The sequence below is a fragment of the Oncorhynchus nerka genome, linkage group LG24 (assembly GCF_034236695.1).
Source record: "Oncorhynchus nerka isolate Pitt River linkage group LG24, Oner_Uvic_2.0, whole genome shotgun sequence".
Classification (NCBI taxonomy): domain Eukaryota; kingdom Metazoa; phylum Chordata; class Actinopteri; order Salmoniformes; family Salmonidae; genus Oncorhynchus; species Oncorhynchus nerka.
In genome coordinates this window covers 68,475,659-68,503,522 of record NC_088419.1, presented here as the reverse complement: position 1 = coordinate 68,503,522, position 27,864 = coordinate 68,475,659, and the positions used below count along the sequence as shown (strand labels likewise).

The 27,864-nt window shown below is 41.1% G+C and overlaps 1 protein-coding gene and 1 long non-coding RNA gene across 4 annotated transcripts; one reads left to right on the top strand and one right to left on the bottom strand.

The window, feature by feature from the left end:
* Positions 1-242: 242 nt before the first annotated feature.
* LOC115108497 (transmembrane emp24 domain-containing protein 5-like) lies at positions 243-26,395 on the bottom strand. 3 transcript variants are annotated; one of them, XM_029632897.2, is made up of 4 exons: positions 26,028-26,395; positions 20,191-20,288; positions 19,912-20,095; positions 243-2,707 (listed from the first exon to the last, which is right to left on the bottom strand). In XM_029632897.2, the coding sequence occupies exons 1-4, from the start codon at positions 26,202-26,204 to the stop codon at positions 2,489-2,491; spliced, it is 678 nt and encodes a 225-aa protein (XP_029488757.1). In that variant the 5' UTR covers positions 26,205-26,395; the 3' UTR covers positions 243-2,488. The 3 variants fall into 3 exon arrangements, with proteins under 3 accessions (XP_029488757.1, XP_064865158.1, XP_064865159.1); XM_065009086.1 differs by lacking the exon at positions 26,028-26,395 and adding an exon at positions 23,763-26,017 and having other exon boundaries at positions 19,912-20,028; XM_065009087.1 differs by lacking the exons at positions 243-2,707; positions 26,028-26,395 and adding exons at positions 10,448-11,408; positions 23,763-26,017 and having other exon boundaries at positions 19,912-20,028.
* LOC135564334 (uncharacterized) lies at positions 14,671-17,191 on the top strand. Its single transcript, XR_010460939.1, has 2 exons — positions 14,671-14,855; positions 16,232-17,191. It is a non-coding gene; the product is annotated as an uncharacterized LOC135564334 (long non-coding RNA).
* Positions 26,396-27,864: the final 1,469 nt, after the last annotated feature.

The window sequence follows — 27,864 nt, the reverse complement described above, 5'->3', positions numbered from 1 at the left end:
TCCTCGACATCGACACCATGTGGTGGGAGTGTGATACAGTCACTTTTCCACATTGGGCAATGCAAGCGGTGGAGAATATATTTGCAAGGAGTGTTGAGACTCAATACTTTTAAAATATTTTGCTTTCCTAACCTCTTCTCCTTCATTACCACTGATAAATGAAACAGTGCTGCCTGCAGTCTGAAGTGGCTTCTCATTTCCTACCACTCATTTGAAGTCAAAGGACACAACAGGACACCACATTCAGAAAAGTATAATTTTTTTATTTGACACATTTACATATACAGAACATTAGTCTGTATATCTCAGATTATAAACTGGGTGGTCCAAGCCCTGAATGCTTGTTGGCTGACAGCCATGGTACATCAGACCATATACCACAGGTATGACAAAACCTTAATTTTTACTGGTCTAATTACTACGTTGGTAACCAATTTATAATAAGGCACCTTGGGGATGTGTGGTAAATGGCCAATATACCACGGCTAAAGGCTGTATCCAGGCACTCCGTGTTGCGTCGTGCTTAAGAACATCCCTTAGCCGTGGTATAATGGCCATATACCACAACCCCTCAGGCCTTATTGCTAAAATATACTCTCCCCGTTCCATCATAAGGTTAGTAAAATAGACACCTTCTCCTAAACATCTTGTCTGTAGGTTCAAAGCATTGAGTTTTTTGTTCATTAGAGGCCATCATTGTCTTGTGCAGAAAGGAACAAAAAAGGTTGGAGAAGAGCATCAATGACATTCTATAAAATAAAAATATTCATTTTATTGATTAATCTCCCATGGTGATGCTTGCCTGAGCATCAGCTAAAATACTTTGACACAAAATGGTGGGCAGAGACAGACAGTGGCAATATACAACCCATTGTAATTGGCTTAGAGAAGCTGTAACTGAGACGGAGGGGGCTCATAATGGCACAATGCAAGACCCTTTGAACATCACTTTGTTATTGTATAGTAAGTTACTCTCCCATTGTAAAAGTGGAGAAAGAGTGGATACTGCCGCACTGTATTATTGCTTATTTAATATCTCAAAGCAGGGATAGGTTGAAAGCCAGAAGGCTTTACTACAAAGCAGGTTCAATGAATTATCTAGCTGACATTTAGATATGCCCATTTCAAGCATATATACATTTAACATTCTTAAATTAACCAGAAAACCAATAACTATCTGATTATTTATCAAAGTTACCTGGCTATTTCATTGAGCATGCTTTGTAGTATACCCTTCAGTCCGAGAGGTGAAAAAAAGTCACGTTGTTTTGCATGAGCAGTTTGGTGTCCAGCCACAAGATGGCGGTGGGGTGTTACTCATCAACACAGCAGCGCATTGCGTATTTATAGAAAAACTATTTTGTGACATAGCAGTTAGAGAGAGAAATCAGACAAATGTGTCAGCAGCTCCAAAATGTTGGCACATATCTCAGTGCATCAATCACATCTGTATGTTTGTCCAAGTGCGTATATAACAGAGCTACAAAACAATAAAATAAAGCCAAATAACAGTCAATTAGTTGATTTCCCAACCACTCCCACCTCCTTCAGTCACCCGCAACCCTTTTCCCACAACCTTCCCTGCCTCTTTTACCCCCCAGGTGCAGCGTGTGATTGCTGTGATGACACAGCTGTGTGTTAGATAGCATTCTATTTCTGTCACAAGAGAAAAAGAAAGCGAAAGGGGCAGGGCAGGTTCCATTTCGCTTCTGCCTGTATGACTGAAACCCGACTCTCCTGTCAGCACTAAGTCTGACAGACCATCAGGACAGAGTTATAGGAGGATGAAAAGGAGGGAGTAGAAGAGAACAGCCGTGATTTAGAGAGTTACATATGGAACCATTCCCTTTCCCCTACTCCACTTCTCCATTCGCTGGAACTGGCAGACAGCAGCGGTTTCAATGAAGAAGTGTGTGGGTTTGAGTGTGTGTGAGTAAGAGATTGTGTGTGTGTGAGAATGAGTGTGTTTTTGAAAGAGAGTGAGAGGGTGAAAGGCCGTATCAATAACCTACTCTACAATAAAGTGTTTCGCAACATGACTCACAGGTCACATACTGGAAGACCTCGAAAGACGTGACACAGAGACAGGACAGTCACACACCTCAGTGTCTGGAAGAAAAAGTTTAGAGGTCACATTAACATATTAAATTAGAAATACTTGTTCATTTACGCTCGCTTTTAAACACCAATAACTGAAGGTCTGGCTGGTGTTTCACCCGCCACTGATTATTAGATAGATAGAGCAGATACCACAGACCCTCTGACCAACAGCAGCTAGACAGAGGAGAACAGAGCAGAGGAAGAGACTGGACAGGTATGGCATTTGTGTCTGTACGGATGTGTGATGTAACGTATGAGTGTGTGAGTGTTGTACATAAAAATCTGATGAGTTACAATCTCATCTTCACCAACAGTCCTGCTCGCTATTGGCTGGCAGGTGTAGACAGAGCTGTCCGTCTCTCCCTGGCCCTTCCCAGTGGGCGGGGTGTTACGTGCGCGCGTGTCTCTTGTCCTCAAACAGGGCACGGATGAGGTAGACCTGCACTCCCGTCACCAGCATCATCACCAGCATGTTGGTCATGGACCACATGTTGACCCGGTCGTAGTTGGACTCCTGGAGGTTGCGATCGCGAGCCTCGAACGCTTTGAGCACAGTCTGTATTTGAAGGCTCTTCCCCAGCCGGGCTTTAACACTGTTAATGGTGTCCTGGAGAGCAGAGAGAGATAGTAGTTTGGGTTATTGTAATAGTCATAGAACCATCCTGGAACTAGTATTAAGCAATATACTGAGTAGAGAAAGTAGACTGGACTTCAGGACCAAGCAGATTATAGATGTTACCTAGAGAGGTCCTAAGGGACCAAAGCAACAGGACAGGGTGGAGAAGTGGTGGGGGCATGTAAACAAGGCTGACAAGTCAGTGAGTCCTCTCAAGGGGCCACAGCTGTACTTTACACTTCCTGCCTCTGACTGTGTCTGTGTACTGATACTGGGGGGGGGGGGGTCTGGAAGAAAGATCAAACCATTCTGCTCTCAGGTACGTGTGTGTTGTTGTGACATTGATGGCTGTGGTGCTCAGTCTCTCTGACCTTCTGCTGTTGTGTTGGCAGCGTGTGTGAGCTGGGTCAAAGTGACACCACTTTGGGGGGTGGGGGGGTCTGGAAGAAAGATCAAACCATTCTGCTCTCAGGTACGTGTGTGTTGTTGTGACATTGATGGCTGTGGTGCTCAGTCTCTCTGACCTTCTGCTGTTGTGTTGGCAGCGTGTGTGAGCTGGGTCAAAGTGACACCACTTTGGGGGGTGGGGGGGTCTGGAAGAAAGATCAAACCATTCTGCTCTCAGGTACGTGTGTGTTGTTGTGACATTGATGGCTGTGGTGCTCAGTCTCTCTGACCTTCTGCTGTTGTGTTGGCAGCGTGTGTGAGCTGGGTCAAAGTGACACCACCTTTGTGGTTGTGTACTCTAAGATGACGTGTAGTAATTCCAGGCATCTCTACCTCAGAGTAGTGTTGTCACGATACCAGAACTTTGACACCAATACCAGGTTTAGTATCACGATACTCGATACCATCACAATTCTCGATACCAAGATTATATCAAAACAATACCAAGGGAAAAGAAGAAGGCCTATTAGCCAATGTCACAGAATGGCACTTGGATCTTCTGAGTTCAATATCATTACATTATACATTTTAAATAAAAAAATCTATACATTAATGAATCAATTAGACAATCAATCAACTACATAACATCATAATGGTAATCATTTATTTGTATGGTCTATTAATAAACGGGGTTAATCAAGATGTAGCCTAGTTCTCCCACTTAAAAAGATGAGAGGCCTGTAATTTTCATCATAGGTACACTTCAACTATGACAGACAAAATGAGAAGAAAGAAAAATTCAGAAAATCACATTGTAGGATTTGATGATCACAAAAAAAATGATCACAAGAACGGTGAGCAAAAATCCCAGAACCACACGGGGGGACTTAGTTAATGACCTGCAGAGAGCTGGGACCAAAGTAACAAAGCCTACCATCAGTAACACACTACGCCGCCAGGGACTCAAATCCTGCAGTGCCAGACGTGTCCCCCTGCTTAAGCCAGTACATGTCCAGGCCCGTCTGAAGTTTGCTAGAGAGCATTTGGATGATCCAGAAGAAGATTGGGAGAATGTCAGATGAAACCAAAATAGAACTTTTTGGTAAAAACAGAATGCTGAGTTGCATCCAAAGAACACCATACCTACTGTGAAGCATGGGGGTGGAAACATCATGCTTTGGGGCTGTTTTTCTGCAAAGGGACCAGGACGACTGATTCGTGTAAAGGAAAGAATGAATGGGGCCATGTATCGTGAGATGTTGAGTGAAAACCTCCTTCCATCAGCAAGGGCATTGAAGATGAAACGTGGCTGGGTCTTTCAGCATGACAATGATCCCAAACACACCGCCCAGGCAACGAAGGAGTGGCTTCATAAGAAGCATTTCAAGGTCCTGGAGTGGCCTAGCCAGTCTCCAGATCTCAACCCCATAGAAAATCTTTGGAGGGAGTTGAAAGTCCGTGTAGCCCAGCAACAGCCCCAAAACATCACTGCTCTAGAGGAGATCTGCATGGAGGAATGGGACAAAATACCAGCAACAGTGTGTGAAAACCTTGTGAAGACTTACAGAAAACGTTTGACCTCTGTCATTGCCAACAAAAGGTATATAACAAAGTATTGAGATAAACTTTTGTTATTGACCAAACACTTATTTTCCACCATAATTTGCAAATAAATTCATAAAAAATCCTACAATGTGATTTTCTGGATTTTTTTCTAATTTTGTCTGTCATATTTGAAGTGTACCTATGATGAAAATTACAGGCCTCTCATCTTTTTAAGTGGGAGAACTTGCACAATTGGTGGCTGACTAAATACTTTTTGCCCCACTGTATACACAATACAGGTGAATTCATAGGTATTCCAGTGAAATAAGAATTTACATTTTAGGAATAACCATTACTAAGGATCAGAAGTCGAGACGCTTCATAAATCTTAACCCTGTTATTCAAAAACCCAGCAGATGCTACACTGAACAAAAATATAAAACACAACATGCAATAATTTCAAAGATTTGACTGAGTTACAGTTCATATAAGGAAATCAGTCAATTGAAATAAATGAATTAGGCCCTAATCTGTGGATTACACATGACTGGGAATACAGTTATGCATCTGCTGACCACAGATAAAAATAACATTAAAATAATGTAGAGGTATGGATCAGAAAACCAGTCAGATCTGGTGTGACCACCATTTGCTTCATGCAGCACAACACATTTCCTTCACATAGAGTTGATCAGGCTATTGATTGTGACCTGTGGAATGTGGTCCCACTACTTTAATGGCTGCGCGAAGTGGCTGGATATACGTGGGAACTGGAACCCGCTATCGTACACGTCAATCCAGAGCATCCCAAACATGGTCAATGGGTGACATATCTGGTGAGTATGCAGGCCATGGAAGAACTGGGACATTTTCAGCTTCCAGGAATTGTGTACAGATCCTTGTGACATGGGGCCGTGCATTATCATGCTGAAACGTTGAGGTGATGACGATGGATTAATGGCGCGACAATAGGCCGGTATCTCTGTGCATTCAAATTACCATCAATAAAATGCAATTGTGTTCGTTGTCCTTAGCTTGCCTGCCCATACAATAACCCCACCACCACCATGGGTCACTCTGTTCACAATGTTGACATCAGCAAACTGCTCACCCACATGATGCCATACACAATGTCTGCCATCTGCAGTTGAAACCGGGATTCATCCTTTTTTATTTATTTATTTTTTATTTCACCTTTATTTAACCAGGTAGGCTAGTTGAGAACAGGTTCTCGTTTGCAACTGCGACCTGGCCAAGATAAAGCATAGCAGTGTGAACAGACAACACAGAGTTACACATGGAGTAAACAATTAACAAGTCAATAACACAGTAGAGAAAAAAGGGGAGTCTATATACAATGTGTGCAAAAGGCATGAGGTAGGCGAATAATTACAATATTGCAGATTAACACTGGAGTGATAAATGATCAGATCATCATGTACAGGTAGAGATATTGGTGTGCAAAAGAGCAGAAAAGTAAATAAATAAAAACTGTGGGGATGAGGTAGGTGAAAATGGGTGGGCTATTTACCAATAGATTATGTACAGCTGTAGCGATCGGTTAGCTGCACAGATAGCTGATGTTTGAAGTTGGTGAGGGAGATAAAAGTCTCCAACTTCAGCGATTTTTGCAATTCGTTCCAATCACAGGCAGCAGAGTACTGGAACGAAAGGCGGCCGAATGAGGTGTTGGCTTTAGGGATGATCAATGAGATACACCTGCTGGAGCGCGTGCTACGGATGGGTGTTGCCATCGTGACCAGTGAGCTGAGATAAGGTGGAGCTTTGCCTAGCATGGCCTTGTAGATGACCTGGAGCCAGTGGGTCTGGCGACGAATATGTAGCGAGGGCCAGCCGACTAGAGCATACAAGTCGCAGTGGTGGGTAGTATAAGGTGCTTTAGTGACAAAACGGATGGCACTGTGATAAACTGCATCCAGTTTGCTGAGAAGAGTGTTGGAAGCAATTTTGTAGATGACATCGCCGAAGTCGAGGATCGGTAGGATAGTCAGTTTTACTAGGGTAAGCTTGGCAGCGTGACTGAAGGAGGCTTTGTTGTGGAATAGAAAGCCGACTCTTGATTTGATTTTCGATTGGAGATGTTTGATATGGGTCTGGAAGGAGAGTTTGCAGTCTAGCCAGACACCTAGGTACTTATAGGTGTCCACATATTCAAGGTCGGAACCATCCAGTGTGGTGATGCTAGTCGGGCAAGCGGGTGCAGGCAGCGATCGGTTGAAAAGCATGCATTTGGTTCCTTGAAGAGAACACTTCTGCCAGTGGCCACCCAAGGTAAGCATTTGCACACTTAAGTTAGTTACGACGCTGAACTAGTCAGGTCAAGACCCTGGTGAGGACAATGAGCACACAGATGAGCTTACCTGACACGGTTTCTGACAGTTTGCGCAGAAATTATTTGCTTGTGCAAACCCACAGACGATCCCGCAGTTGAAGAAGCCAGATGTGGAGATCCTGGGCTGGTGTGGTTACACATGGTCTGCGGTTGTGAGGCCGGTTGGGCATACCTCCAAATTCTTTAAAATGATGTTGGAGGCGGCTTATGGTAGAGAAATGAACATTCAATTCTCTGGTAACAGCTCTAGTGGACAATCCTGGAGTCAGCATGCCAATTGCACACTCCCTCAAAACTTGAGACATCTGTTGCATTGTGTTGTGTGACAAAACTTCACATTTGAGTGGACTTTTATTGTTCCTAGCACAAGGTGCACCTGTGTATGATCATGCTCTTTAATCAGCTTCTTGATATGCCACACCGATCAGGTGGATGGATTATCTTGGCAAAGGGGAAATGCTAAACAAATTTGCGAGTATGGAAAATGTCTGGGATCTTTTATTTCAGCTTATGAAGCATGGGACCAACACTTTACATGTTGTGTTTATATTTTTGTTCAGTGTAAATCAAATGGCTACAGTGGGACCTTTTTCTTACCTTACAAAAGGAAATTGAACAATATTTTAACACAATGCAATACTCTACCAACAAAAAAGCTGTAAAATTATAAGTGTATGTATATCCCTTAAGGTCCTTGTGTTATGTGTTATTGTACCCTCTATTCCAACTGTCCTTTGTATATTATTTATGTATACTTGTGTTCCCCGTGTTGTATTATTGTTTCGAAAATGTATTTTAAATCACCATCTTGACTGGGAGAGACGTGAGGCGGGGAGATGAAGTGAATGAATAACGTTTTTGGTGACAATCGGCAAAACAATATTTTGCATTATGGTCACATATTATCACAAAAAAAAGGAACTAGGGTAGTGAATTGATGTTAGCTTGAGCTGTAAGCTAGCAAGGAAAGTTAGCCTACAAAACTGGAAGCTACCGGGATCTTGCATTGTAAAATGTTCTAGCCTGTAATGAACATTGTTTTGATAACAGTTATTAACAGTTTCAACATCTCTACATGCCGTTTTGCATTAAAACTTCTGTGCAGCATAAGTAGTGATGTAGCCCATTCTCCCAGTGAGTACAGTGGTTCCTCAGCTAGCAATGGGTAAGTGGAGCAGGCACGGTTAGGGCTGTGGCAGTCATGACATTTTGTCATCCGGTTAGTGCCGTGCAAAATACTGCTGGTCTCATGATGATTTAACAATAATTAACATAAACAAGTTTAGCATCTCCAGGCCTCCACTAATACAAGCTGCTGATGAGAGCCTTCAGAACATCTACATTCAACTTAATATACACCATCACATCAAATCCATTATTTATGTAAGTCAGGTCTAAAGAAATATGATGAAATATGATGACAATGTATTTCAGAAGAAAATGTTATCTGGCTATGCTCCATGCCATAGGCTTGTTCATTTAGCTGACAAGATATGCATAAGTCAAGTGCCATTATTTTATATTATATGATTTTATAGTAATAAGAATATAACTGAACTTAGCTGAATAAAATATAAATTATATTTTTCCCATTCCGGAGCGATTGCGCATATGAAGTGAATATGTTGAGCGTATAAGTGCTCATTTGAAACAGTTCCTGTACGCTATATTTAGTTATTTGGCAACTTTAGTTGGTTAATGATACAAATCTCAGAATGTCTTAAAAATCAAAACATATATGGGCTGCATGATGCGACTATAGACTATTGATTATTTGGGAAAGTCGCAGAAAAAGCTTGCGCTGTGTTCCTTGCCTGAGGCGACACAGCTGTTCTCTCATCAAGTGACCATATTTTCACCCATCAAACTATTCTCAATTTAATCTTGTCTTTATTAATACGTAAAATTATTTTCGATTTAGAATGCCCCATTATCAAAAAGGCAGGAACGGGCGCAGGGGAAAAATAAGTCATCTGTATGCACTCGAAAAGCTGCCGCGCGCTTTCCAGCCGGTTCGTTTTTAAATGATGCTGGGTAGGCTACTCCGGTTTTATAGCGGAGCATGTACTTAATTTGAGCAGCTGAGAAATAAATAAAGAACACTTTTTTCACTCCACCGGTTAAGCACTGTTTGAGGAGTATGATCGCTGCGCTACATGTGATATTCCGCCCAAACTCTGTATGCCGTGGGCTCTCCAACCCTGTTCCTTGCAGATACCCAGTGCTTCATTTGGGAAAAATGTGACACATTTTGGAGTATAGGTTTGGCCAATCACTAAAGACATATTAAATATTTTGTATTGTTTTTTAATGTTTTTCTGCCATGCATAATATTGTATAACAGCACAACCATAATGCTTCTGGCTTGGCTTCATATATAGGCCTAATCCTATGCATATACATAAACTCTAATATGCTGATGGGTGTTTTGAAAGAATCATCTCCTTAGAAAGCACTGCCCATTTCATTGTGTTTGGCTTTGAAACAACATCCACGAAGCCCGTGTTTTACACTCAGTGGTTAAACGGACATTACAGCCCTGAGTACCAGGCCATTAGCGACCGAATGGTCGTTAGCAAGTTGTGTACCACCAACACATGTCCAGAGTGCATAAAAAGAGATTACCGTGGCTCAACGGTCATGACTCATGACTGCTGGTGTGGCAGCAATACGGTCACCGCAACAGCCATAGGCACGGTGCTCTCGCGCTGAAAGGGGACATTAGAGAGTAATAGGATACAGCATGTGTCAAAATTGATTGATTGCTGACAGGTGTCAAAAATGATTGATTGCTGACCTTATGACGTGTACTGAATATGTGCCCCCGCCCCGCCCCCCCCTGTTCGTGTGGTCATGTGTTAGAGGGTGTTTGAACTTTTGGGGCCCATGCCCCCCTCCACCCCCCAGTTTTATCTCCCTTATGGTTGTTATCTATGAAGCAGGAATGTCTGGGGCTATAGATAGCGCTGGGGCCTCAGCATTATAAATGTCCAGAACAAGCCATTTTTAAGACCTGAATATGTGTGTGTGTGTGGGTGTGTGTGGGTGTGTGTGAGAAACAAGGAATGTGTGTGGGTGTGTGTGTGTGTTAGAAACAAGGTCCCTTGGGCATTGTGTCCATTTCAGGCTTTAAACAACAATTAAACAGCCATCTAAATAATGTTTCTCAGCCTAGTTTCCTATTGAGTTCTCTTTATATGTACAGGCACAGAGCTTCCAGATGGCTCCAGCCTAAGGATTTTCAGTGCATGTACACACGGGGAGATTAGAACCCCAAAGAAAAGATCCTAAAGGTACTTTCAGATTCAGGTTTATCATGACAGCCACTTTATGAAAGGCATTTACTTATGGCTAAACAGCTTCTACACAGTTTATTAATTAATGCTGTGGGATGAAATTAGGTGTTTCTAGGAGGTCTTAAACAGATCTACAGTGAAACAAACATGTACACTTTACACACATATTTATTGACTTTTAAAAAGACCACAGTAACATGACAGAATTTGTGCAAAGGCAACGAAATCTGCTAGGGGATATTAAATGTACAACAGTAGTATTCTGTAACAAGCAATACGTGTTAAACATGAGGCACATGCAATCATGACCGCCTCTTTATGAAAGGCCTTTAATTAGGTGTTTCTAGGAGGGCTTAAACAAATATACAGTGAAACAAACATGGACAATTTACACACATTTTTATTGACTTTTAAAAGACCACAGTAACATGACAGAATTTGTGCAAAGGCAACGAAATCTGCTAGGGGATATTAAATGTACAACAGTAGTATTCTGTAACAAGCAATACGTGTTAAACATAAGGGACATGCAATCATGACAGCTGCTTTATGAAAGGCCTTTACTTATGGCTAAACAGCTTCTACACAGCTTATTAATTAATGCTGTGGGATGAAATTAGGTGTTTCTAGGAGGTCTTAAACAGATCTACAGTGAAACAAACATGTACACTCTACACACATATTTATTGACTTTTAAAAAGACCACAGTAACATGACAGAATTTGTGCAAATGCGACGAAATCGGCTAGTAGATATTAAATGTACAACAGTAGTATTCGGTAACAAGCAATACGTGTTAATAACATGAGGCACAGGCAATCATGACAGCCTCTTTATGAAAGGCCTTTAACTATGGCTAAACAGTTTTCTACACATCTTATTCATTAATGATGTGGGCATACCCAGGATTTACAGGCAGGACGTTTGATCTACACAGGGAGGGAAAACTTACGGAGTTATGATGGAGCGGGCAAGCGTCTTTGAGTTGGTGAATTCGAAACGAATAATGGTCTTGTAGCTCCCTTCAGTAACCACGAGCACAACCGTTCCATGATTTTAACTGGCGGCTTTATTCTGTAGTTTCAGTGAGAATTATCCCCTTCAGTGAGAACTATAAAGTAAATTAAAAATACAGTTAAGCACACTCTTACAACATTATCTTAGGAGTGACTTATTAGCTTGGTATAACTCTGAAGTGCTTACATACATAACAGTTTAACCGGCGTTATAACGGGTTCAGATTAAACACATGAATAAAGGAAAAAATACCTCATTGGCTGCTTATTACAGAAGGGAGGAAATCAAACTTCACACTTATTATTCCTGGCATGAATTCACACTTCATCCTAACATACACTCTTCAACCTTTATGAACTACACCCGATGACATGAAAACTTAGCTAACGCAGCGCAGGATTGCCTTCCCTACAAAAGTGTGTTGCTACAATAAGGATCCCCGTTACAACAGTATTAGCTACGTAGTTCCGCTTGTATTATCATTTTCCCCGCACAGCGGACACATAAACAATACAAACAAAAGACAACGACATAACCTGTAAGTCTAACTGTCAGTTACAGGTCGGGGCTAACAGGACCCTTTATCTGTAAGAAATAGTAAACATTTTGGAATTATAACATGTGTTAAAATGTAGGTACTAAATATTTGGAATTAAATCACTGGTTTTAAAAATGTATCTCACGCTTTAACGATAGGGGAAGAGGTCATTTCATATTTCGTTTTAGGGGGGTTATTAACTTTATGTAAAACAATATTCCCACTATGTGGATGACGGATCATCACCTCAAGCTGAACCTCGGCAAGACGGAGCTGCTCTTCCTCCCGGGGAAGGACTGCCCGTTCCATGATCTCGCCATCACGGTTGACAACTCCATTGTGTCCTCGTCCCAGAGCGCTAAGAACCTTGGCGTGATCCTGGACAACACCCTGTCGTTCTCAAATAACATCAAGGCGGTGGCCCGTTCCTGTAGGTTCATGCTCTACAACATCCGCAGAGTACGACCCTGCCTCACACAGGAAGCGGCGCAGGTCCTAATCCAGGCACTTGTCATCTCCCGTCTGGATTACTGCAACTCGCTGTTGGCTGGGCTCCCTGCCTGTGCCATTAAACCCCTACAACTCATCCAGAACGCCGCAGCCCGTCTGGTGTTCAACCTTCCCAAGTTCTCTCACGTCACCCCGCTCCTCCGCTCTCTCCACTGGCTTCCAGTTGAAGCTCGCATCCGCTACAAGACCATGGTGCTTGCCTACGGAGCTGTGAGGGGAACGGCACCTCAGTACCTCCAGGCTCTGATCAGGCCCTACACCCAAACAAGGGCACTGCGTTCATCCACCTCTGGCCTGCTCGCCTCCCTACCACTGAGGAAGTACAGTTCCCGCTCAGCCCAGTCAAAACTGTTCGCTGCTCTGGCCCCCCAATGGTGGAACAAACTCCCTCACGACGCCAGGACAGCGGAGTCAATCACCACCTTCCGGAGACACCTGAAACCCCACCTCTTTAAGGAATACCTAGGATAGGATAAAGTAATCCTTCTCCCCCCTAAAAGACCTAGATGCACTATTGTAAAGTGGCTGTTCCACTGGATGTCATAAGGTGAAAGCACCAATTTGTAAGTCGCTCTGGATAAGAGCGTCTGCTAAATGACTTAAATGTAAATGTAAATGTATGTGGATTATAAACATGTACGTACATAAAGAGCCAACACATCAAGATATAACAGGGATGAGTGGGGATTCATAGTACAACAGGAGGCTTCTGTAACCTGCAATACGTGTTAAATATGTTTTACATACATCCATGACTGAATGGTTTCACAAACTACCTTTAAAGATTTTGTAAGAAAGTTGTAACAGGTCTCATTCACCAGTCTAGAGATGAACCCAGAGACACCAAAACATCAACGTTTAGACCAGCTTGGAGATTATTACCAATGTAAGGGGGGAGCAAAGAGCTGATTTACCTCTACGGTCAAATGCATCAATAGTTTTTAATGAAGGGGTCGCTGCATTCATTTAGATTATTTCAACATAGTCTAGAACCAGTAAGAACATAGAGTGAATGATCGGCTTTGTGCTATTGAGCAAGAGGCCTGACCCATTTCTATGTAAGAAGCCACACTTTTTATATTCAGCTTCTGAATTAACTAAATCATAAATATGTTTTTAAGTCAGCTTAATAGCTTGATACACTTCAATCATTAGAATAATTTGCATAATGTAGTTCAGATAGAGCACGATCAGCAGGGCGGGCGATAGAGTACACAACTGTATCAACGGCTTGAATTTCTGACAAAATAATATTATCAATGTATACAATATATCTGTTTATTAGACCTACCAACATAGAACACAATAGTGTATATCATGGGTAACTCCCGTTTTCATGGTTAATGTATATGTTGTGCAAAGTATTTTGGATTCTCAGTCCCCAGAATTGAACACCTATCAATTAACCAAAACTTTTTTTGTGTGTGTTTTGACTTAGTGGTTGTTTCTTTACTAACTAGGAAAACTCAACAGTGTGTAAGTCTGAGAAACATTATTGAGCTGGTTGGTTTATTGTTGTTGAAAGCTTGAAATGTACCCACATTGAGAAGTGATTTTGCAGCAACAGTTTTAAAGTGGGTAATCGTATCATATATATATATATATATGTTATATACATGTTTATATATATATATATATATCCTTGCATGTTTGAATTAGAGCTCCTTTAAAGTGTTTTAGATTATGATAATAATGTTATATTATTTTTATAATAATACATATCTGCAAACCAAATGTTTTTCTGAAAACCCCTTTTTGCATCTTCAATAGTTGTAGATGTTCCAACGTTCGTAGACCTTTCATACAAAAAGACCTAATACTGTCTGTTTCATCAGTTCCTCCGATACAGGATATTTGGTTTAGAGAACACAGGCTATGAATTCAAACAACAGGAGGGGATGTCGAGACATTCTGTCTGCAACCGGGGTGGGGGGTCACCGGCCGCAGATTAGAGATATCTATGTTTAACCCCCGGGTGGTCGGCTGATATCTCGACATGCCTTATGCATGATAGTGCACACCTTGGTTTCAAACGATTCTCTACAGATAGAATGGGGCTACATGCTTGGGCCCCTGTTGAACACACACCCACACCCTTTGTTTTTGAAACAAACACACACACACACACACTCCTGCTGCTCCGTCACACGCACACTCATGCACGCACCCTGATTTTCCGTGTCTTTTTTCTTTGTGACAGACCGGGGTGATGTCGGGAAAGGACATTTTCCTATCGTTAAAGGGTGAGATAAATTTTTTAAACCAGTGATTTAATTCCAAAATATTTAGTACATACGTTTTAAAGATGTGTTAGAATTAATGACCAAATTGTACTACTATTTAAACAAGAATCATTAGTATTTTATGTAAAAACATTGGAGGCCTACAGTTGTACCGCACACTCACGCACGCACGCACCCGGATTTTCTGTATTTTTTTCTTCGTGACAGACGTGGTTGATGGCTGGAAAGGACATTTTCCCTTCGTTAAAGGGTGAGATACTGTTTTAAAACCATTGATTTAAGACCCAAAATATATAGTACTAACTTTTTAAAGACATGTTCGAATTAATTACCAAATTGTACTACTATTTAAACATGCATCATTAGTGTTTTTATGTAAAAACATTGGAGACCTACAGTTGTACATTATTACAAACTTTATAACATACCATTGTAGGAAAGACTATAAATTGCTTCTGAGAATCTACGTCTAACAGTCGCTTCCCAATCACCTATGTCCAGTAGCCTTCAGAAATATCTATTAGGAGGGATTCCCTTATTCACATCTCTTTTTTAATCTGTCCTGGCAGCTAAATATTCGGGGCTGTGGGTTTGCGCTAAAGCTGTGGTAACAGTGTTAAAGTATATGCTCCACGTTCTGTCCCTAACTATGGGTGTGTTTCGAGACATTTTTTGTTTGTTTTAGTTTTATAATGGTTACATGTTCATTACACACCCCTGCATTCTATATTATTAAGTAGGCTGTTGGTCTTTGAGGTCCGTTATGTCAATTTGCCTTTATACATCTCATTGACCTACTGTCAACTCCCTCAGTTGTAAACATCTACAATAATCATTAGACGTACGCGTCAGAGTTATCATACCCCGTGTCGGGGTTTGTACAGAGTTGGTTAAATCCGCTCTTTTGCTCCCCGTTTACATGGCTAATAATCTCCAAGCTGCTCTAAGCGGTGTTGTTTGTGTGAATATTGTTTTCCATAAAGTTAATAACCCCCCTAAAACGAAATATGAAATGACCTCTTCCCCTATCGTTAAAGCGTGAGATACATTTTTAAAACCAGTGATTTAATTCCAAATATTTAGTACCTACATTTTAACACATGTTATAATTCCAAAATGTTTACTATTTCTTACAGATAAAGGGTCCTGTTAGCCCCGACCTGTAACTGACAGTTAGACTTACAGGTTATGTCGTTGTCTTTTGTTTGTATTGTTTATGTGTCCGCTGTGCGGGGAAAATGATAATACAAGCGGAACTACGTAGCTAATACTGTTGTAACGGGATCCTTATTGTAGCAACACACTTTTGTAGGGAAGGCAATCCTGCGCTGCGTTAGCTAAGTTTTCATGTCATCGGGTGTAGTTCATAAAGGTTGAAGAGTGTATGTTAGGATGAAGTGTGAATTCATGCCAGGAATAATAAGTGTGAAGTTTGATTTCCTCCCTTCTGTAATAAGCAGCCAATGAGGTATTTTTTCCTTTATTCATGTGTTTAATCTGAACCCGTTATAACGCCGGTTAAACTGTTATGTATGTAAGCACTTCAGAGTTATACCAAGCTAATAAGTCACTCCTAAGATAATGTTGTAAGAGTGTGCTTAACTGTATTTTTAATTTACTTTATAGTTCTCACTGAAGGGGATAATTCTCACTGAAACTACAGAATAAAGCCGCCAGTTAAAATCATGGAACGGTTGTGCTCGTGGTTACTGAAGGGAGCTACAAGACCATTATTCGTTTCGAATTCACCAACTCAAAGACGCTTGCCCGCTCCATCATAACTCCGTAAGTTTTCCCTCCCTGTGTAGATCAAACGTCCTGCCTGTAAATCCTGGGTATGCCCACATCATTAATGAATAAGATGTGTAGAAAACTGTTTAGCCATAGTTAAAGGCCTTTCATAAAGAGGCTGTCATGATTGCCTGTGCCTCATGTTTAACACGTATTGCTTGTTACCGAATACTACTGTTGTACATTTAATATCTACTAGCCGATTTCGTCGCATTTGCACAAATTCTGTCATGTTACTGTGGTCTTTTTAAAAGTCAATAAATATGTGTGTAGAGTGTACATGTTTGTTTCACTGTAGATCTGTTTAAGACCTCCTAGAAACACCTAATTTCATCCCACAGCATTAATTAATAAGCTGTGTAGAAGCTGTTTAGCCATAAGTAAAGGCCTTTCATAAAGCAGCTGTCATGATTGCATGTCCCTTATGTTTAACACGTATTGCTTGTTACAGAATACTACTGTTGTACATTTAATATCCCCTAGCAGATTTCGTTGCCTTTGCACAAATTCTGTCATGTTACTGTGGTCTTTTTAAAAGTCAATAAAAATGTGTGTAAATTGTCCATGTTTGTTTCACTGTATATTTGTTTAAGCCCTCCTAGAAACACCTAATTAAAGGCCTTTCATAAAGAGGCGGTCATGATTGCATGTGCCTCATGTTTAACACGTATTGCTTGTTACAGAATACTACTGTTGTACATTTAATATCCCCTAGCAGATTTCGTTGCCTTTGCACAAATTCTGTCATGTTACTGTGGTCTTTTTAAAAGTCAATAAATATGTGTGTAAAGTGTACATGTTTGTTTCACTGTAGATCTGTTTAAGACCTCCTAGAAACACCTAATTTCATCCCACAGCATTAATTAATAAACTGTGTAGAAGCTGTTTAGCCATAAGTAAATGCCTTTCATAAAGTGGCTGTCATGATAAACCTGAATCTGAAAGTACCTTTAGGATCTTTTCTTTGGGGTTCTAATCTCCCCGTGTGTACATGCACTGAAAATCCTTAGGCTGGAGCCATCTGGAAGCTCTGTGCCTGTACATATAAAGAGAACTCAATAGGAAACTAGGCTGAGAAACATTATTTAGATGGCTGTTTAATTGTTGTTTAAAGCCTGAAATGGACACAATGCCCAAGGGACCTTGTTTCTAACACACACACACACCCACACACATTCCTTGTTTCTCACACACACCCACACACACCCACACACACACACATATTCAGGTCTTAAAAATGGCTTGTTCTGGACATTTATAATGCTGAGGCCCCAGCGCTATCTATAGCCCCAGACATTCCTGCTTCATAGATAACAACCATAAGGGAGATAAAACTGGGGGGTGGAGGGGGGCATGGGCCCCAAAAGTTCAAACACCCTCTAACACATGACCACACGAACAGGGGGGGGCGGGGCGGGGGCACATATTCAGTACACGTCATCAGGTCATAAGGTCAGCAATCAATCATTTTTGACACCTGTCAGCAATCAATCAATTTTGACACATGCCGTATCCTATTACTCTCTCTGACATTGGTTGCGACATGATCCTCTCTCAATCAGTAGACGACATGATAAACGTTTGTCAGAAGTACCCAAAGTAACAAACATTGTAGTACTGAACCGTTGTTTGGGTTCTAGTACTGAGAAAGTACAATATTTCAGTATACTGTGCAACACTGGCCCAGAAAGACAGGACAGACACCGATGTCAACAGGCTTCAGACAAGACCCAGATTCTTCTGCCCTGCTGGTCACACAAACCACTCTACCATTACTAATGGTAATTTCCATGTAAAAGGACCAGTGGCGACCCCTCATTCAGGCAGAGCCCCACCTGTTTTGAGCCACACATTTTTTAGCTATTTTGGCATTAATATGTGTCACAAAACAACAACAAAAAACATAATTGATTTAATAAAGCTGCATACAAACATGGTCTCTTTTTTGCTGTCTTGAGTAAGGCAGCTCCAAAATACAGGTGTTTTAGCCTAGCCCAGTGCTCCCTGTGGTGGTGGGGCAGCCAGTGGAATATACAAAGTGTATGTCCTCTAGTTGCACCATGATTAGCTCAGTGTCCTGTCACTCGTCGGGACAGTGCGTCACCTCCAAGCAGTGGCGATTTTAGCTTGTAAATCTTGACGGGGCAACAACAAAATCAAGTGGGATGCATGCCAGCAAAGCCACTACACAACACTAAACAATACATTCATTGCACTATACCGGTGACAAACGGTGCCCACAAACTGTTAGGGTCTACATAAAGATGTCCCAACAGCAGTCCCAACACTTTACCACTGCTACACCTGGCTTTCAGCGGAGCCTTGTCTGACAGCGAAAAAGTTAATTGAGCAATGACGTCGTGTCCCCATGAGTGACAGAACACTGAGCCAATCACGGCGCAATGCTCCTATTTTCTGCTGGCTCGCCCCACCACCACAGAAAGCATTGAGCTAGGCTGAAACACCTGCATTTTGGAGCTGCATCACTCAAGGAAACAAAAAAAGAGACCATGTTTGTATGCAGCTTTATTAACTTACTATATATATATATTTTTTTTTTATTATTTGCAAACGTATATGTGACATGTATTAATGTCAAAATAACATGTAAAATAGGCATGCCCCCCCCCAAAAAAAGTATTTATATATATCCATAATTATGCATGTCTGTGTAGTACAGATCAGGGACCGATGGTGAAATTCCGTTACCGGGTGTAAATCCACTTCACTTACTGTAGTTCATATTTTTTCAAAGTCAATGTGTCATGTCATAGTTGACACTCCATTATTTTTGCAGACATCGTTCAATCTTAATTGGGAGCTTTTGGAAAACGTGGACACAAAAAACTGAGGTAGATTATACACAAATTATGTAACCAAACTTTGCATCTGCACAGCTCTTCCAGTTAATGTGTTTTTGTAAAATGTTCAGTGTAAATTCCTAAAAGTAGTCATTGTGCATAGAGTTGTATGGTTTGTTAAACTCTGTTAAACTTTGAAATCAATGGTTTTTGTTTGACATATATTTTAAGTAAAAAATGTGAGTCTGTCTAATTCTGTTACTGTGGAATTGCCCTAATCTGACTAACACATGGATTTTTTTCCAATGGATACCCACAGGGTTTCCTTTTTGACTATCAAGTATCACTTTCCAAGATCTTAAAAGAACATGTGTGAATTCTGTGAAATGTTATGTGCGAAGTCCCACCCCCTCGCATGATGTAATACAGATGCTGCGTGAATAAAACGCACCCTCCATGATGCCATACATCTATAGTGTGTGTAAAAGCAAAGCATGCTTCCAGTCCTAGCTAGGACTACAACTCCATCCTTTTCTAGAAGTTACGCACTTGCACACTCCGTGTCATGGATTTCAAAGCATAGGATTGGTGTAAGCATTGGTTGGAGGGTTTCCACCATTGTAAAATCCATGTGAAAAAGTTTAAGTACACACTTCAGGAGAAGGGTGAAGAATCAGCATGTAGCCTAGATGTAATATAAGCACACCCCCTCACCATGATGTCCTCCAGCTTCATGTCCAACATGTCGGTCCCATGGACGTACTCCTTCCAGTCCTCTGGCTCCTCCCCTTCCTGTTCCATGTTGTCCAAGAGAAGCTCGAAGAAGATGATCTTTTCTGACACAGCAGAAAACGAGTTGTCAAAACAAAACATGTAGTCTCCATCCTCCGTCTCTACACTAATGGAAACACACCGGGAGAGAGAGTGAGAGAGAGCGAGCCCAACTCCATGTGAGTGTGTATTTCACACTTGCGTGCTGTGTGTGTGTCTTACGTGTATACTCCGTCTGATTTGCGGTGTTCGCTGTACAGAACGTGTCCAGTAGGAGATGACAGGGAGAAGTCGACATCCAGACCTGCTCCGTCCAACACCTGAGGACACACACAGACAAGTGGGATGGGTGAGAGACAGATGAGACAGAATGATAAAAGGAGAGCGAGAGAGAGACACACAGAGTCAAAACAAAACTACATCACCTATTGGCTTGCCTCGTCAAATAAAAAGTTAAATAAAAAAATACATTGGGAAACAAGCACAGAGCAAAATGCAGTGCTATGTGGCCCTAAATCGACAGTATACCATGGCAAACGAATTCTTGATGATTTATAATTGATGTTGTTACTGATATTGTTAATGAATCATTCCATTTCCAACGTATGCTTTTGTCGGCTTCCCTGAATGAGACATTAGCTCCCCTAAATGCAAGAAAAGTCCAACTTTTATGGGGCTCTCTAAATTATGCTAATTTAACCATGCAGTGGTAATTATGAAAATAAAAGCTCCCAAATGAAAGGAACACACCAATGTAATCCGTAGGGGAGTTGCAACGATGGGACAAGACTGTAACTACTAATTGGATATCACCAAAAGGGGGTAAAAGTGAAAAAAAAAAAAAAAAGAAATAAGATGACTTTTACCCCCTTTTGGTGATATCCAATTAGTAGTTACAGTCTTGTCCCATTGTTGCAACTCCCCTACGGACCCAAAAGAGGCGAAGGTCGAGAGCCATGCATCCTCCGAAATACGACCCTGCCAAGCTGCACTGCTTCTTGACACACTGCTCACTTAACCCAGAAGCCAGCCGCACACGGTCCAGTTGGCGACCATTGTCAGCTTGCAGGCGCCCAGCCCACCACAAGGAGTTGCTAGATCACGATGGAACAAGGAAGCCCCAGCCGGCCAAACCCTCCCCTCGCCTGGACGACGCTGGTCCAATTGTGCGCCGCCTTATGGGTCTCCCAGTCATGGTCGGGCTATGACACAGCCTGGGATCGAACCCGGGTCTGTAGTGACGCCTCAAGCACTGCAATGCCTTAGACCACTGCGCCACTCATGAGGCCTCAAACCATTTATTTCTATATGATTACACAAACTGTCTTCCTGTCCACGAATGGCACTGTAGAATTCTATAGCTAGTTAGACAGCGGCGCTGTCCACTCAGTAGTGCTGAATTTCGGCCTAAGCTGAGCTCTTTTAAAAGCATTGATTTTCCTTTGTACATCCTAATTTTCACCATTTGTTTGCCATGTGTCCTTTATATAAATAGCCTTTATTCCAATGCATTAGATTCATCCGTTAATTTATTACCGTTTGCTTTTGTCAGTAAGCTGTGCTCACTGTTTTGTTTTTCCAGGTGCGTGCGGGTATTGGTCTTCTCTGTGCGTCTCTGGCCAGAAGAAGTAGACCATTTATTTAGCTTGATTGTTTTCTATCAATATTTGTTTTCAGCTGATGGTAGACAATATCACTACAACTAGCCTACACAGACACCAATATGCTTCCAATCCATCCAACAAGTATACACAGTGTACAAAACATTGGGGACAGCTCCTAATATTGAGTTGCACCCACTTTTGCCCTCAGAACACCCTCAATTCATTAGGGAATGGACTCTAAAAGTTGTCGAAAAGCATTCCACAGGGATGCTGGCCCATATGGACTCCAATGCTTCCCACATTTGTGTCAAGTTGGCTGGATGTCCTTTGGGTGGTGGACCATTCTTGAGACACACGGGAAACTTGAGCGTGAAAAACCCAGCAGGGTTGCAGTTTGTGACACACTTAAACCGTTGCGCCTGGCACCTACTACCATACCCCGTTCAAAATCACTTACATTTTGTCTTGCCAATTCACCATCTAAAAGACACACATACATAATCCATGTCTCAATTGTCTCAAGGCTAAAATAATCTTTCTTTAACCTGTCTCCTCCCCTTCATCTACACTGATTGAACAGGCGACACCAATAAGCTTTCACCTGGTCAGTCTGTCATGGAAATCGTACACTCAGTATATTTTAATGACAGCAGGCCTATAGTTGGCTTTTTCGGTCACAACCATTAGATTTTGTATTTGCATAGGCCTACTTTATTTTGGATTTGTGTGCCCATGAGAACTGTTTTCACGGCGAAAGATAATGAAATGTTATGTAGGCATAGTTACACTTAGTGCACTTTCTGAGATCTCCAAGATTCATACAGGTTAAAGTTCTAACTAAATGGTTAAATGCTTAATAATGGCAAATAACACTGTCACAAATGTCCTTCATGTAAGGAAAGAATGGTAGTGTTTTATGACACATGAACTCTGTGAACACTCCAAGCATTCAATTAATGAATTATGGACAACTCATGAACTAGGGTGTAAACATGTTTTGATTAATCTCATGTAGGCCTATTATATTGAAAATAGGCTACCTGTTCTGTGTGTATTCATGTGTGTAAAATTGCCTCGACTGAGAGGGTAGGTTACTGCCAGTGGTATTGGCCTGGTGGAGGGTAAACGCATTGAAAGTATAGGGCGCGTTACTTTTTTCACCACAACCGGCAATTAGAGTTTACCCACCTATCTTTTTTACCACTGCGTCACTGGCTACCGGTAGACCTATTTGAAGTTCATGGTAAAACACATTGTAGACTAGTCTAGTAAATTGACTGTGTGTGTTACGGTGACCATCCTGTTATTTCACAGGACAGTTTCAGCCCCAATTCAGGTGTCCCGACTTTTCAGGCAACAAATAATGTTAATTTGTCAGCAAGACACATCAATCAATGCAGGCCCAATCAATGCAGGCCCAATCAATGGAGGCCTAATCAATGCAGGCCCAATCAATGCAGGCCTAATCAATGACAAATCACTGAATGTCATTACGTACACTTATTGGTGTTTTGTAACAGATGTCCATTTCCATTCATCAAATGGCACAAGTGTACATGCAGTGTACTGTTGTGATGCTAGAATTATTTTGTGGACGAACATGCACAGGTAGCCTACTTTAAGTGATTTGTTTGACAATCAAATCTAATTTTATTTGTCACATACACATGGTTAGCAGATGTTAATGCGAGTGTAGCGAAATGCTTGTGCTTCTAGTTCCGACAATGCAGTAATAACCAACAAGTAATCTAGCTAACAATTCCAAAACTACTACCTTATAGACACAAGTGTAAGGGGATAAGAATATGTACATAAAGATATATGAGTGAGTGATAGTACAGAGCGGCATAGGCAAGATACAGTAGATGTTATTGAGTGCAGTATATACATATGAGATGAGTATGTAAACAAAGTGGCATAGTTTAAAGTGGCTAGTGATACATGTATTACATAAAGATGCAGTATATGATATAGAGTGCAGTATATACATATACATATGAGATGAATAATGTAGGGTATGTAAACATTATATTAGGTAGCATTGTTTAAATTATTAAAGTGGCTGGAGTTGAGTCAGTGTGTTGGCAGCAGCCACTCAATGTTAGTGGTGGCTGTTTAACAGTCTGATGGCCTTGAGATAGAAGCTGTTTTTCAGTCTCTCGGTCCCAGCTTTGATGCACCTGTACTGACCTCGCCCTCTGGATGATAGCAGGGTGAACAGGCAGTGGCTCGGGTGGTTGTTGTCCTTGATGATCTTTATGGCCTTCCTGTGACATCGGGTGGTGTAGGTGTCCTGGAGGGCAGGTAGTTTGCCCCCGGTGATGCGTTGTGCAGACCTCACTACCCTCTGGAGAGCCTTACGGTTGTGGGCGGAGCAGTTGCCGTACCAGGCGGTGATGCAGCCCGACAGGATGCTCTCGATTGTGCATCTGTAGAAGTTTGTGAGTGCTTTTGGTGACAAGCCGAATTTCTTCAGCCTCCTGAGGTTGAAGAGGCGCTGCTGTGCCTTCTTCGCGATGCTGTCTGTGTGGGTGGACCAATTCAGTTTGTCTGTGATGTGTACGCCGAGGAACTTAAAACTTACTACCCTCTCCACTACTGTTCCATCAATGTGGATAGGGGGGTGTTCCCTCTGCTGTTTCCTGAAGTCCACAATCATCTCCTTAGTTTTGTTGATCAGATGAAAACCATGACTGGCTGTGTGCATGCCACATTAAAAGGTAATCAATTTTTACCATTAAATGACATCTTTATTATCATTATTATCCCCTTTAAAAAAATTCACCCAAGAGACCACCCCGAATGTCACAGTGTAATTCGCACTCAGAAAGAGAGAGAGGTTGAGGAGAGCTGGTGCTGAAAAACAAGCAGAGGTGCTTCACAATGTCCAGTCCAAGAACACGGCCTATTTTCAGTAGTGAAATATGGTTGGACTGAGTCCATTCAAGACTAAGTGAACAGGCCAGTCCCTGGTGTCGGTTTCTCTACAGTTGCAATACTGGTTTACTATTTCCACAGATCTCTGCCTCCTCTGTTACCCAGGAGCAAAGAATGACAGGGTTTCCTAACTTTAATGTCTAGTTATTTGAGGATTTCCAAACACAGACATTGAGCAGATACCATGAAGTACTTAGAAATTAGTGTCTCCACAAACTAAGGACATTGTCAGTTTTGTTCACACTCCGATGGCAGAGTGGTGGGCTACAGCATGCCACAGAAATAGCTTGTCTATGGTGGTAGCATGCTACAGCTAGACTATCCTACTGTGATGGTATGACAATCCGTTATGTCAGAAATGTTAAAATATTTCATAGAAAATAGAGGTTTTACCAGACTTCTGTGTTGAGATTTGTGATTCAGGGCCACAACTAAATTGGAAACATTTTAAACACATCAGCAGAGCACAATCTAGTGCTAGGCCAATGAAATAGGAGTAAGAGGAACCACAGCCTAGGATGGAATGTCATTATTAGAAAGGAACTTATAGCCAGTTCTGGGAAAAAACAAGTTTCTAAACTAGTATGATGGCATCATTTCAAAATCATATAGGCCTATAGTAAGTGTTTAATATATTTACAATACATTTAATTTACTCAACCTATTCCACAAGTAGTTCCTAGGTTCTGGATTCAGATACGACCAGTGGTGTAAAGTACTTAAGTAAAAATACTTGAAAGTACTTCTTAAGTAGTTTTTGGGGTATATGTACTTCACTATTTGTATTTTACTTTAACATTACTACATTCCTGAAGACAATTATGTACTTTTTACTCCATACATTTTCCCTGACATCCAAAAGTACTTGTTACATTTCGAATGCTTAACAGGGCAGGAAAATTGTCTAATTCACAAACTTATCAAGGGAAGTGGTCATCCCTACAGCCTCTGATCTGTCGGACTCACTAAATACGTGCTTCGTTTGTAAATTATGTCAGTGTTGGAGCTTGCCCTTGGCTATCCGCAAATTAAAAAATATATATATATAATAATTATTAAAATGGTGCCGTCTGGTCTGCTTAATATAAGGAATGTTTTATTATTTATACTTTTAATACGATAAGTATATTTTAAGTATATTTTATAATAAGTATATTTGAGCAATTACATTTACTTTTGATACTTAAGTATATTTAAAACAAAATAGTTCTAGACTTTTATTCAAGTAGGATTTTACTGGGTGAATTTCACTTGAATCATTTTCTATTAAGGTATCTTTACTTTTACTCGTTTGATAATTGGGTACTTTTTCCACCACTGGATACGACAGCGCTAACCACAATCAATGATGGGATATGCACATAACATGGGACTTCTTGTGAAGTCATGCGAGTAGTTCTAGCAGAGTCTCCAAAGCTACCCACATGAGTTATATCAAGTGTACTCATTTACAATTATGTGTTCACCCTTTCCCCATGTAAAACCAATCATATTGTGGAGACACTAAACGCCTGGCACCTGATATTCTATCTCCAGCGACGCGTCCTTCTTCATGGTCTGGAAGAAGCACTCCTTCCGCCCTGCGGGGAGTGTGAATGTGAAGTCGCTGACCAGGCTCTGGGAGAACGCAGCCACCAGGAACTTCTCAGACACCAGCACCGAGAACAGGCACAGTAACATCCGGGCCACGTCCATGGTCTCCCGCTGCCTTCAACTCTTGATTTTGACTCCGTAAAGAGACAAGCTCTCGATAAGTGCTAGTTCAGTTCGTCAAAACGTAATTTAAGATGACCAGCTCACAGTTCGATGGCAATCACTATATGAGGACCCTGCCTTTTCAGAATGGAAATAGTTTTGATAGTTTTGATGTTTGAGATTTCAACCCAGCATTTAGAATGTGAGGATCTGAGCCTCAGTGCCTCACATTCTAAATGCTGGGTTAATCTCAAACATTTTCTTATTCAATTTAATGTATTTATTGGTGCATAAAATATATTTGGGACACATTCTGCGTGTATTATGTTACATTTAACAAAAACGTTTACACAGGCAGATCTCAGAAGACGCACGTATCCGTTGTATGATGGGCAATGTAGTGTTTAAGAACAAAAGACTGCATCCAACGCTGCTCCAAGAGCGCACTCGCCTTGACAACATCAGGACCGTTATAATACCTATTACACCTAGCGGTCAAACATGGAAATGGTTCACTAAAAATAAGTGCTGTGTTTTGTGTAAATTTACAGTGGCGTGATGTTTTGATAGCCATGTAAATCTCGCTAGGACAAGGTGATTTATCAATATATTTTCCTCTATTAGCTGCTAATGTGGCTATCATAGAGAACTACAAATGCCATGATGATCTGGACAAGAGTGCCAAATCGAGGCAAAGGTAAGAATCTATGGGTTAACTATCTAATGTCAGCTAAATGTAGTAATTCATAAATTAGCTACATTTCTTAAAATGGCCAATTCTGTGAACTGTCTTGTGCAAGTTTTAAATGTACACAATACCAGTGAGCGAAGGTGTCAGCTAGGGATGATGTGCAACACCTTGCAGGGATTTATAGTTTTGCATGTTTACTTTGATGCTAATTACCATTTCAAATCAGAGAGTAAATAGGGCTGAATATATTGATAAAAGTAACTTTGCCCGAGAGAGATTTACATGATTATCAGAACGTCACGCAGGGGTAAGCCTATACAAAACAGTCCTTATTTTAAGTATTTCTAAAATTCCCTATGGGGAAAAATGAATGGTGGAATAACGATTGGAACCATTTACCTGTTGACCGCTAGGTTTTATGGGTATTTTGACATCCCACTGTGGGGCTCTATAGCCTACATGACGAGATAATAATAATAATTATTATTGGCAATTTAAAAGCAGATAATGTTTTGTCAAATGGCAGCCAAGTATAAAGTATGTCATCAGAATAAGATCCTCGATATTTATTGGTATGGTGCATCAAGTTCATCACCTTGCACTTTTACCACCCTGTAAAATTCATCATAATTTATTTAATCTGTAGCCTAAACTGCATGCTTTCCCAACGAGTCGTAGTGGTAGGACCACACAACATGTCATCGCGTGACTCAAAATTCACTTGAATATGATGGTTAATTATATCAATATGTGTGCATAAAAGCTTGTAGGCCTGTCACGATTTTTAAAATCTGATATGTAAATGTATGACGCGTTCACATACTAGTCGGAACTAGAAAACTCCGTAATGTCCGACATGGTATCTGGTTGTAGTTATATATGTACTGTGTTCAACGAATCAGCTATTTCCAAGTTTCCTAGTCCGACTACCTTTTGAACACGGCATTACTTGCGTTAAAAAAAAAGTTG